Raw genomic sequence first — 13,465 nt, 5'->3', positions numbered from 1 at the left:
CCTTCTTTTTGCAAACATACAAAAATACATTTAACAATTCTGTGAGATTTCAATTACTTGTATGTACAGGGAAAAGTATTGAAAAAAAAGTTAAATTGAAATAATTTTTTCTCCCATTCTAAGCCGGTGAAAAAAAATGCACATGACTTAAGTGTGATGAATTTCTGTGTGTTTTCCCGCCAATTTATATTTCGGAGTTTTCTACAAATATCATGGGAGAAACAGATTCTCTTAAGGATTACAAGATTTCTCAACTCTCTATGGTTAAATTTGAGATTTAACCCACTCACTGAAGCTTGAGGGTTGAAATCTTGTATTTAAACTATAGCCAACTTGAGTTGAGAAATCGTGTAATCCCCTCAAAGACTGAAGGAGAATTTATATACATCACTTTTGTGTTTGGTTGAGACTGAGTGGAGTTACATGCAGTAGAGTTACCATGTTCCTCCTTTTTATGGAGTAAAAAAAAAAAATTCATGCTGACAGAAATGTATATTGTACAAGAACAGGGACAACAATCCAATAACCAACTACTTAGCATCTACAGGTGACTAATTACCTGTCAATTATATTTAACAAGTAAAAAAGATTGAAATTATGGCTCTGATGGAGAAAAACTTATGACTATGAAAATACTATAAACATATTAACTTTACAGTGTACTAATTTTTTCGTAGTGAATGGTACCTGTAAAATTTATTTTCAACATTATGATAAACTTTGTAAATTTCAAGACTTTGAATATTATTACCAGACAAAGCTTTATTTGATAGAATAGACAAAAATTTGCAACTATGAAAATGAACATGTTTACAGTACTTTTATTCTAGAGGATCAATTTGTCTGCATGGTTTGTGACAATTTTGACCAGAACAAATACTGTCACAATTTGCATGGAAATTTCACAAGGAATTGGAGCCTGTTGTTACACAAAATTATGAATACATTTTATACGATAATAAAACTGTAGTTTCACTACTCATGCTGTTAGATATTGCTTGCGAAAAAATAAAATAAAATAAAAAGAACTTTGCCATTGATGAATGCCTACTAACAGATAAGACCATGAAAGCCCTAATGTGTTCTAACAGATCTAAGGATGATTTTACTTTCTCTTTCAAATAAAATATTTCTATAATTATATAACTAAATTGTCCTCCTTCCTGAAGAGCTACTGTATACTAAACCTACCTTTCCAGTTGAAGATTGCTCAGAGTCATCAGCACTGATATCACTATTCCCAGCAATGGAAGCTGAAGGCTCTAGTTTGTTGGCACTAGCAACTCTACCAAAGTTTGGAGTAGTTCTGGCTGTTGACAATGCATTAGCTGTAAAATTAATTTGAAGTCTGAACCTTGAACAGAATGGTTTATTATACAGGACCTTACTAGCATGTACATTTTTCACAGAACACAATTTCTAAATACTATACCTATATCCTTATTTGAGTATTTATTCAGAAACTTACCCTCCATAACGATAATGCCAAAGGCAATTTTAAATTCTATTGAACAAGATAATGTGCATGGCACTTGAGGTGTAAGAAGCTTTGCTGATCCAGAAATTCAATGTTTCCCCTACTCAGAAAATAACACAAATTAGTAGATTACAAAATATACCATGCTTTAATTATTATATAGTTAATATGTCTCATATAATTAAAATAAATTAATTCAGTTAAGAATCACACATTCTGATGGAAAAAATCACAGAAAAAGGCTGTTAACGGTTCATTTAAACAATTAACAACCAAACAACTAAGTCCCTGACTTCAAATCACAAAATCTCAAAATTTATCAAAAATATAAAACCAAGTCAAATGACCCACTTTGAAAAAAATCTACTTAAAAAAATACAAATGATGGATTGAATAATGACATACTAATTAGATAATGTAATGATGAAGCAAAAGAGAAAAATAAAAGAACAAAGTTTTTCAAAGAAACTACTGCAGTGTATTATGCATCGTGCACTATTTTAACTATTGTGTATGATAATAAATATATAATTTTTTATTTTGACAAAGCAAGTAACTAATGTAGCAAGCTTCTCCCTGTTAGTAAAATTAACCAATGATATTTTTTCATAGGTAAGAATTTTCTTATTTTCATTTGTCCATAGAAAATTGATCAGAAAGCTGCCCATCTAATTTAGAAGCAAAGATAACCTACATTGTATCATTGTCAAGCAAAATGCAACATAGATGTAATAATAGTAAATGTAAATTGTTCAAAGACAAATTGAATTAAATTCAGATTCATAGATGCAACTACTAAAGTTATGAAGAAATGTATTTAATAGAAGAGTATGGATGACATTTTTGAAATTTAAAACTGTAGCTGTAAATTGTATACAAATGTTTTCCTCTGTCCAGAATGAGTCATGCTATATATTTGAAAGTACTACTTTACAAGACTACAGAGGCACTATATTAGGAGATTCATGATTAATATCAGGTGTTGTCAAAAGATTATAAATGAGGCAAGGCTGAGTGCAAAAGATATAATTCGTGACTATGTAGAAAGTACCACTGCAAAAGATCGTGAGACACACCGATACACACATTTTGTGATTCTTGTAATTAACAACAAAAACAATTGAGTACTGCTTCAATACACAATAAAACTGACTTATTTTTCATCAATGATATAGTGTACAACTTTGCCTAAACCAAATTACCTCCTTAAAGTCTTATTCATATAAGTAAAAATTCCATATGCATATAAAAAAAAGTTTGTCTACAAAAGTTTTTAATGAGGATATGATTCACTTACATTCTAATACATTTAAAGAGGTTTCACAGTAACCTAGCTTATTGAAGAAAAAAGAAACAGGTTTCACAATAACCTAGCTTATTGAAGAAAAAAGAAATCTATCCAAAACCAAAGCTGATGACACTGATATTCACTTTCACTAGTGAACAACACATCATCTATTTTTAAATTCACAGCAATCAACCAAAAATCTTTTTGCTTGCAAGTGAGTAACTTACTCACCATTATGATAAATACTCACTTTAAGCACAAAAAAAGTTTAAGTTCAAGAGGAGCAGAAACACAGGACACTTGTGAAGACTAATTTATGATAAACCACTCAATAACTTGCATGTCCCCAAACAACTCTATTCAAACATTCAATTTCAATAGCTTTGAATCCTACAACAATTGCTAACCTTTATGAGATGCTAAATCATACTACCAAATTTCTTGTTTATCTGTGCAATTTTTGTGCAAAATTTTGTACACTTTTAAAATGTTTTCAGTGAGTATTTGAAACCATTAGCTTCAGGTCATCAAAGAATCCTGTATAGTGTGAAATTATTTTAAAGATTAATCTTTTGTAAACATATTATTTTTTGTGGTTGCTAACTTCTAACTTCTTCTCACTTCTAAATACTAAAGGTTCATGCAAATGAACAAACTGATGGGATTAATTTTTGTTATGAAATGAAGTTTGAAAGGGCAAAATATTAATTTCTGGAATAGCAATTTTGTTGATTATTTTTCTAGTGTCAAAAAAAAAACAAAATTAATTAACCCACAAAATTGTATGGATGTCATTTCTGACCCTTATATTTCCATAATTAAAAAAAAACACAAAGTAGGTCAAAGAAAGAAATGGCAGAATTTCATTAAACAGGAAGTAGATGTCCGACAGGCCTGAAATTGAACTCACGATATGGGACCCATATCCAATGCTGGATACAAAATATCAAGAGGCTGTGTGAGCAATTCCTGAGAAAAGGGTTACGCAAATAATTTATTTCCTTAAGTGCAGGTCAACGTTGATTAATTTTCCACAACAGATAAAGTTATAGAGTGGTTTATATACATAAATTAGACTGTTGTGTTACTTCAAACTATTTTACCTTTCTCAAACCGAACAACAGTTTGAGCTTTACGCAAATTGGGATTCTTTCTATATACTCCTGTCAATAAAATATTAAAACTAGTGAAATAAAAAAAAAAAACCACCAAGCAGATAATGTTAAAGTTAACACTCTTCCAGAAATAATTGTAGGGAATTTATCATAGGGTCCCTAATGTCATTTAGAAAATGATCTACAGATCCAAAACTTTCTTTTTTCTTTTTTTATGTATTTTTGTTTGAGGGGTACATGTACAACTTATCATGATTTTAACATTATAAAAAAATTTGGGTTTTATATCTAAATCAAATAGAACATTATAGCAGAGAAGATAGGTGATTGAATTGTCAACCATTAAAAATAGACATGAAAACTTATCGTCCTTAAAGTTACTGTTTTTACCATGTCTACGATATATCTATATTGAATTTCTATTTAAATGGCCGCAAGTATTTCTGGAACAGTTGGCAGAATGCTTGCTAATTTCAAAACACCTGGCAATAAGCAGAACAATAAGGCATCAAGCAAAGCTTCAAAGCAAAACTGTGTATCCCATGAATCATTCAAATTTTCAAATACATGTGTAGATCAAATCTTAATATTTCATATGATGAATTAAATGATTTTTAAGGCAGAAAAATTGTAGTCAATCAGTGACACTGTTTTCCTTAAATTACCTCCAAAATAAGGCTGTTTTCACTAATGAAAGTCTCCAAATTTGTCCCAAAAAAAGGCTTAAAAAATAATCCCAAATAACAGGAACAAGATTAACTATTTCGCAATAGATAGTAGGTTATGGTATTTCTGTTCAGACACTGATTAAATGAATATGACTTGTCTTCTACTTGACATCCTCTATAAAATTAATCATTTAAAAGTACAAATTCAAGACTTTGCAGGGTTATTCCAAATTTCAGTGTTTAAGAAAAAGATGAATATCTTCCCAATTAAAAATATGAAGTAGTTTTGAAATAGGTCATCAATATCACTGTCAATACTATAAACATAAAATCTATCAAAAATTCATATTTAAGACCAAAAACAGTAATAAGCTATGAGTTTTTCTTTACTATATCACTACATAACCAGTATAATTTTTATTAACCTCTGCATGGTTCTCATACAAATCTGTACCAAAAAGCTGAGGAGACAATGGAAAATGAATGATTCTGGAAAAGCAACATGACCTAAATTTGATGAAGTAAAATTGTGGTGTATTGTAACCAAGTTAGGCTCAACAACATGCACCCTTTTAATTCAATTTCTGAATTCTGTTCAAAAACTTACAACGAAAACCTAGACAAAAAATGAAAAAGAAAATGATCAGAAAACATTGCAGTTGATGAAAGAATCTGATAAAAGTACAGGTCCAGGTAATTAACAGGCACATCCTATAGTAACAGTGGTACATTCAAAAGTATGGAAATTTTTTATTGCCAAAATACATGTATATTCCTGTACTTTTTATAGTGCTGAACAAGCATGGTAAAAAAATTTATAATCATTTAAAACTTGGATCAAAAACAAAAATACTGAAATATATTTTCAGGATCAGCCAAAAACTATCACTCTTCACTATTCTATCTCAGCACTTGGGTTATAGATTTGTGGTTAAATTTGCCAATACTTATTTCTATGGAAACAATTTTGAAAATCAAGTCATTTACAGTAATAAAACTCGGGTACAATGGATTCCTCTTAATCTAATACCCAATTTGTCAGGAAAAAAATTATGCAATTAACAGGAATATGCTATTATCAGGAATGTTGAATTTGGTATGGTGTAATGGTCTTATTCTCCTATACATCTTCCTGTTCCTATATAAACAAATCTAGGGTATTGATTAAACCAACATAATGTTATAACAAACAAAGAAACAAAAATGAATGGCTTTTGACTAATTTTACTATAAAAAAACAATATCAAACAGCTGAAATAGCTTTCAGTAATTGTTAAAAGTACATAATTAAGGCCAGAAAGTGTCAATTTTTATAACATTTTGGGAAAATAATGCAATAAACAGGAATGTCTGTTTAGACCAGTATGCAATTAAGAGGAATTATAAACATGGATGAGATGGGAAATGATTTGGTTCTTCAAGAAAATGCTATGCAATTAACAGAAATATGCAATAATCAGGTAAGCAATTAAGTGGAATCTTCTGTACCATTTTTGAGACTTATTTGATCTTCATGGACATAGCAAAAAAAATAGTGCACAGCCAAAACATATATATATTTACAGAATCATTTGGTGTAAATAGAGTTGGAAGCATTTTAATAAATAAAAAAAATCTAACATTTTTTAGAATGTAACACCACTGCCTTATTTTTACATGGACCTGTACCTTAAAATCTACTCAATCAAATACTCAGATACTGACTAAACATTCATCTAAAAGCACATGTACATGTATATATAATATTCATAGACCCTATATATTTAACCCAAATCAACTAAAAATCCCAATATGATCTAAAAGGTAATACGTCACTAGGGCACTAGCTTTTCTACCTGTGCTGCTTACATCAACCCTTTTATTTTAAAGGACTGTGTTGAAGTATATCAATTTTTGATTTTGTTGCTATTTTTTTCATGATTAATAATCTATTTAACATGTATTTTTAAATAGAACAGTATTACTTGAAAAAATTTATTTATTTTTTTTAAATAATAAATTTGATTAACAATATTTAAAAATTCATAAGGTGTGAACACTTCTCTTTAACATCTTTGAACTTTAATCCAGAATACTATACTTATTTACACACAGAGGCTGGTTTTTCAACTAGTTAATTCTCAACTATATTTTATTCCAAGATTAATTAAAAGATATTAGGCATGAGGACAACGGCAGAGATGATGAGAAACCCTGACAAGAAACTTTACAATTGCTGACTTACGTACCAGGAAGCCAAAAATACAAGCAAATTTCTCGGGACATGGAGGGATACCATAGTGATATTGATGTTATAACAATCACTAATAGTGTCCAGTGAAGTGAAGGCATCAGGAAAGCCTTTGTAAGCTCTCTCCCACATTTAAGCAGTGTTACAGCTAAGCAATAGCACATAAACCTCTGCATGAGAGTCCGAGATCAATTTAAATCACATTTTCAAGTTTCTTTACAAAATGGTGACCTAGTAACCTAGAAAACCATATTTTAAACAAAACTATCAGAAAGTTACCATTGTTATGAAGGTTGCCCGGAGCAGAGAATTTTTTCCCAATATCAGCCAAGGAACGGATGATGGGCAAATGAAACCGGCTTCCACCACTGTCTTCATGGTGCTTCCTTTGATAAAGATGGTGATGTCGGAGGTACAAAGTATCTAGAACCTTATCTTTTAAACTTTCCTCTAACTGTTTGGAAGCTATCAAATTATCCACCAACATATCTGCCAATAAAAAAAAGAATCTTAATAACTAACTCACTGATGCTTTAACATAAATTTCATATTATGGATTTACTACATAGTGTATGAATATAATATGCTTTTGCAGTAAAAATTTAAAGATTATTTTGGCATTTCAGGGTAATAAAGGCACAATATTATTTCCACCAAAATGTTCCAACGTGAATTTATAATTTCAGATCACCAAACGCTATTTAATTTTGTTAAAAAAGACAAAATGAACATCTACTGTTAGACACAAAATGCCTGAAAACTTTCAGTGGAATACGATGTAATTATAGATTGTTTACATAACCCATTTCTGATTTCCTCATATGACCAAAAACCCACATTATTTTTAAAACTTACCAAATACAAAATGAATGTCAGAGGCTTCACAGTCCAACATGACTGTTCCATTCATTAGACCACAACGTAACTCAAACAAAGAGTGAAGGGACAGCGTTGCCACGTGAGGCTTGGACCATCTTTCTCCACCCTCTTCTACATCCTCTTCAAATTTTATCCACCTATAAATGAGTACAAGTTATAGGCATCAGACCAGTTAAGGGGTTACCAAATATCTTCTCTAAATTTTATATGGCTCATTTATATTTTTTTAAATTTCATCAAGTGTTTTACTCTGATATGATTTATTTCTTAAAAATTTCTCAAAAAGACACAGCCTATGTGTTGCACAAAATGGTGACTGTTATGGAGAATTCTGTTGTGATGTCTGTTAAATTGGGTAAAGCTTATCCATGATGTTAGAAATAAGACTGTTGTAGATCTATGCGGTATCTATGAGGTTAGTCATGTTTATCATCGTTTTACCTCAGCTGATGTCTAAAGACCTTTGAGGCTTGTCATATTAGAAACTAATTAATCACAATAGCTAGGGAAAAATGTTTATTATCACTTTCACGGCCACAACTGTCACATACATTATCAATTTGGAAAGAACACTTATATACCACCTACCATATCTTTGTGTCATTTCATGAACAACCTTACATCAAATATTGTTTCAGGGTTTTTTTTATGTTTTGCCTTATTCTTACAAAGAATTGTACTGAACCAGCCTTAAGCTTTATAATACCTGGCCGTCTCTTTCCATTGTGGTTCCTTCCCATCTACTGTGATAAGTTCCTCCATCTCACAGAATAAGTCATGTGACGTGTGCTCATCATCTTCCTCTTCACCAAGGAGGTACTGTATTCTCATACGAGGTGGTGTTGCTAAAATAAAGAAACAAATCTTTCAGTAGTTATTGGCACTTTTGAAGGTCATTTATCATAATATTCAAATAGCAAATACTACTCTTACTAATATTTTTTTTCATTTCTGAAAGATTATAGATTGTTTAAGTACCAGTCCAGGAAAAATTCAGACACTGCAATCGGTAAAGTGATTCATGGTGACAGAGTAGAAAAACCCACCAAACAAACAATGCTTTTTCTGTCTATATATGCTTTACTTTAACATACCGACAATCATTTCTGCATTCAGATCTGTACTTTTTAGGAAATCATATATTTATATACTACTAAAATCAACCAAATAAAACCAAATCAAGAACAATAACTCTTGCAAAGTGCCAATTTCATGTACAATCTATATGATTTTTATTTCAAAAGAGCAACAACCAAATGAAAAGCTAAGACTGGTTCTGTGACCAATAACTGTTTCTGAACAAGAAATAAAATTGAATTCAGTGGGTTTTTAACTTTCATGAATCACCTTCTGTCTAATTTTTATAAAGACTGCTACTTAAATAGTCAACAAAATCTTTATACCCCTCCAATTATTTCTTCATTTACATGATTCTTGGGTAAGCCTGTATTAAAACATGTATTTAAGCAAATCTTTACCGGCATTATTTGCCTGTTCTTCTTGTTGAATCCTCTCTGTGTTTGATTTTTTGTGCCGATGATGCCGATGCCGTCTACGCATGCCATGCTGTTTTGGTAGCTGGAGACCAATGTATGTAACCGTCTCTTGAGATCGGTGGTCTGTAAAAAAAAAAGTACCTTATCAGTGGCTTATCCAAGGGAAAGGGGGCTCTTAAAGTTGGAAACCCTCTTTTGATATAAAATCTTCTTAATATCTAGCAAATTTTGGACAAAAATGAGCAAACAAAACCACAGAGCCAGCAGCGCCCTCTGTTAACCATAGAGCCAGTAGCGCCCTCTGTTAACCATAGAGTCAGTACCGCCCTCTGTTAACCATAGAGTCAGTACCGCCCTCTGTTAACCATAGAGCCAGTAGCGCCTTCTGTTAACCATAGAGTCAGTAGAGCCCTCTGTTAACCATAGAGTCAGTAGAGCCCTCTGTTAACCATAGAGCCAGTAGCGCCTTCTGTTAACCATAGAGTCAGTAGAGCCCTCTGTTAACCATAGAGCCAGTAGAGCCCTCAGTTAGCCATAGAGTCAGTAGAGCCCTCTGTTAACCATAGAGCCAGTAGAGCCCTCTGTTAACCATAGAGTCAGTACAGCCCTCTGTTAACCATAGAGCCAGTAGAGTCCTCTTTTTTAAAAAAAAATCCACACCTAAGGTAATTGTTTATACTCAAGTACAAGTCAGATTATGGACATTTTTCTAATGCAAAAATAGATGTAAAGTGAAGTCCATTTTAGATGGGCTGAAGAAAACATTTCATGCAGCATTTCCAAACTACAAAATTGGACCAAATACCAGTATCTTTCAATTCAGTCAAGGCTCATTCCTAAAACCTTGCCAAAATGATAAGGATAATAAATATTGGTTATCAAAAGGATTATACAGTAATACCTTATTCAGATTTCTTACATTTTATGTCTAGACTTAAAATTGTATTTGACAAGCATGGCAAGAAGGTAACCTTGAATTTAAATCCCTACCAAAAAGATTACCATTGATGTCAGCATCACTAGAAACCTGACATAGAAGATTTGTCAATGAGATGTAGCAAATATAATATAGAAGATTGAACAATCAAGAAAAAGTTATTACCTCACTGGGGTGTTGACATTGCTGGTGACCAGAGATGAAAAACAAATAGTCCTAAATCTAGAGTACTAATTTTACTGTTAAGGGAACAAAAAGTCTATGTCATCTTACTTAAAATTGCATGTAATGGCAGCATCACAAAAAAATCAAAGTGCTGTTAGCACTGATTTTTTTTTTATTTTGTGAAAATTGTAGCATGAACAAAATCTCAGATTACATGATGTAAAATAAAAGTATAATCATACATTTGCATTTCCCATATTATTTAGAACAGTTCTTCCTATTACATGTATGTATAAACTGAAAATCAATCAATACTACTGATTTCTGAAGTATAAACTGTAATCAATAATTGAAATAAGTATCCAACTTCACATACATCTACAAATTTGTTCTGTTTCACCTTTTTCCAATTTTTTAAACATGTCCAAAAGTTAATTTGCAATAAGATTTCAACAGTACTATCCTACACTGTAATCATTCTCAAATGAAACCAATTTCAGCCTTGTAAGAAAATGATTTCCTTGATCAATATAGATTTTAAAAACTAGCCAATTTTTATCCATTTGAATTTTCTCGCCAATTTTACTTTGTTAAAATCTCTGCTCTTTACTTTCTGTTTGTTTATCATAGGATGGAGATATTGACTGATAGTTAAATGAAACATGCTTAGAACATTAATACATTTTGACACATTACTGCAAGAACTTCATCCCCTAAATGCAAATTAATTACTTAACATCTTCCCAGGCCAAAAAGGAGTCTCCATATCATTAGTTCATTTTAAGACTAGATCTTCATTTTATTTGCAGAAAAAATAGAATATTATTGAGCTGAATAATTGTCAGAAGCATACTAACAGGTTATAAATTATGTATTGAATAATATAAAAGGAATTACATAATATTTTGTATAGCATACAGAAACGGTAGGGAAGTTCCAGGCATGAACTGGCGATATGGTATTTTGATAAATCAAAAACCCAAAAATGGTCCTTACACTTTAATGGGTCATTATCTTGGGTGGCAGCAAAAGAGGAAGCAAATATTCCTTAATCTATAATTTACATAACAATTGTTATAGAAGTCAGAATCAAAAAGAACATAAAGGTTGAAGAAAGTGACCTAAAATCTCTACAATTTTGTTAATATCATCTTTGGTGTCAGCAATGCTGGGATCATGGCATGTAGCGAAGACTCATACGTATCAGTTATATTACTAAAGATTGCCTTTGAAGTCAGCTTATCTGGGAACATGAGAAGTACATGTAGTGAATAATCCTAAATCTCCAGACTGAGTGGGTAATTGCCTGCCGTAACAGGATTGCTAGGATCAAGAAACATAGCAAATGTTCCTTAATATCTAAAGTCAAATGATTCTTTAATCTGATCTCCAGTAAAATGTACTAACCATTGACTTTGATATCAGTTTAGCTGGGAATATGAGAGAATCCTAACTATCTTAAGTCAAATGATCTGTAATCTGATATTTAGTCAAATATACAACATGTTGCTTTTATCTTTGATATCCGCATCACTGGCCGGACTGGGAACATGAGATCTTGCACATGATACTAAATCACAAATACCATAAAGTTCTAAATCTCATCTTGAGTACATACTACTAAAACAGCAAACGGCATCACTGAGACCATGAGACATAGTAAAAGATCATGAACTTGTTTTGAATTACCAAATATAACACACATGTATATGTACAAAATGACATTAAAATTACTGGGTACATGAGATCAAGTAACTAATTTTCAACCTCACCTTGAGTACAATTAACAAATATGAGTAACATTTGATATCAGCTGGAAACATAAGACGTACATGTAGCATAGGATCCTAAATAATTTATTAATGTCAAACAATAATATTACATCTCACCTTGATTATAATATACTAAAATGATTACCTTTGATATCAGCATCGCTGGGTACATGAGACGTAGCAAAGGATCCTAAATCTCTAATGGGTAAGTTTGGATTATTATCCATACTGCTATAGTAATGTTTTCACACACAGGTATTAAATATAGGCTCCTAATCCTACACCTTCATATAACCTTTTCTTCGTCCCCGGTCTCTTCCATGATACAGGTGCTAATCTTTATACCTGAAAATAAATCAAATTGATTTGAATGTCAAATGATTATACTAAATCTCACCCTGCATAATAATTTGAAATAAGTATGGGTCTAACATTAAGGGTAAAAACAAGTCAAAATACACCTTTCCTTGTAATTTTTTTTTTTAATTTTAGCATTTTAATTATTCTTTGATAAACTTGCCAAACAGACATGTACATGTGCGAACATTTATAAATCCAAAAACTTGAAATACACCTTGAAAGTTTTAGTAGCACACAATTTGTAAAATTAATACAGATCTGGTAAAATTCGAGAAAATCACATGCATATGTAGGATACTTTTATTTAAATTTCATCAACTACATTTGAAATGCAAATTATGTTGTACTACATGTACATGTATATCCACCTTCCACAGTAACTACATGTACCAGTATTTCATTTCCATTTATCACAGAAGTTATTTAAAAATGACCAGGCAATGTTTGTCTAATCATATTACATGTACAATATAACACAGTTACTTTTCTGTAACCCAGTATCAGAATGTGTAAAAAAATAATTAGCTTAAGGCCTGAACAGTAATGGCTGGTTTTAAATGAAAATGAACTAACTCTACATGATGTTTACCTAGAGTTATCTCCCTGTAAAGGAAACATTAATCAAGTCACTTTCATTGCAGTCCTTAGATACTGAAATATTTTCCTGTTTATATGTGAAATCTCAAGTAGAAATACAACCTTGCACTTAATCATTGTCTGTAAAAAGCAAGTTCATCTCGTCCTATTCTGACGTTACCTGCAATTCGTGAAATGAAATAAAATTTCTTCCAGATTGAGGTATTGAAGCTGTCCATGAAATGTAATAAAATATTTTCCAGATAAACCTATTGCGGATGTCCATGAAATGAAACCATTTTTCTAGGAAAGCCAATAAAATAGTACAATGCCAAATCCTTATCCTGTATGTTGTATGCTATGGAAAACACCTTCAAAATTATTAGCATGATGGAAAAGTACACAATTTTTTTTATCAGTTAGAAGGCCATAGTAAGCCAGGATTTGTGGGTGTATATCTGTTTTGGTAAGGTATGTGCTATATTGAACAGAGTATCAGAAC

The 13,465-nt window shown here is 31.4% G+C and overlaps 1 protein-coding gene across 9 annotated transcripts in view; it reads right to left on the bottom strand.

The window, feature by feature from the left end:
• Nucleotides 1–13,465, bottom strand: part of LOC148599566 (electroneutral sodium bicarbonate exchanger 1-like) — a 77,994-nt gene that overhangs the window by 40,072 nt on the left and 24,457 nt on the right. For 8 of the 9 annotated variants that reach the window (XM_088559101.1, XM_088559098.1, XM_088559097.1 and 5 more), the window contains 6 exons: nucleotides 12,173–12,372; nucleotides 9,136–9,276; nucleotides 8,364–8,502; nucleotides 7,634–7,794; nucleotides 7,058–7,267; nucleotides 1,192–1,328 (listed from right to left, as the gene is read on the bottom strand). In XM_088559101.1, coding sequence (XP_088415227.1) covers nucleotides 1,192–1,328; nucleotides 7,058–7,267; nucleotides 7,634–7,794; nucleotides 8,364–8,502; nucleotides 9,136–9,276; nucleotides 12,173–12,254 — 870 coding nt within the window. In that variant the 5' untranslated portion in view covers nucleotides 12,255–12,372. Of the gene's footprint in view, nucleotides 1–1,191; nucleotides 1,329–7,057; nucleotides 7,268–7,633; nucleotides 7,795–8,363; nucleotides 8,503–9,135; nucleotides 9,277–12,172; nucleotides 12,373–12,976; nucleotides 13,159–13,465 lie in introns of those variants that run through there. The other variant, XM_088559103.1, reaches the window with a different exon arrangement.

The sequence above is a fragment of the Perna viridis genome, chromosome 13 (genome assembly GCF_037379345.1).
Source record: "Perna viridis isolate PV_CMFRI_1.1 ecotype Kerala chromosome 13, ASM3737934v1, whole genome shotgun sequence".
In the NCBI taxonomy this organism is placed as follows: domain Eukaryota; kingdom Metazoa; phylum Mollusca; class Bivalvia; order Mytilida; family Mytilidae; genus Perna; species Perna viridis.
This window is presented reverse-complemented; position numbering and strand designations above follow the sequence as displayed.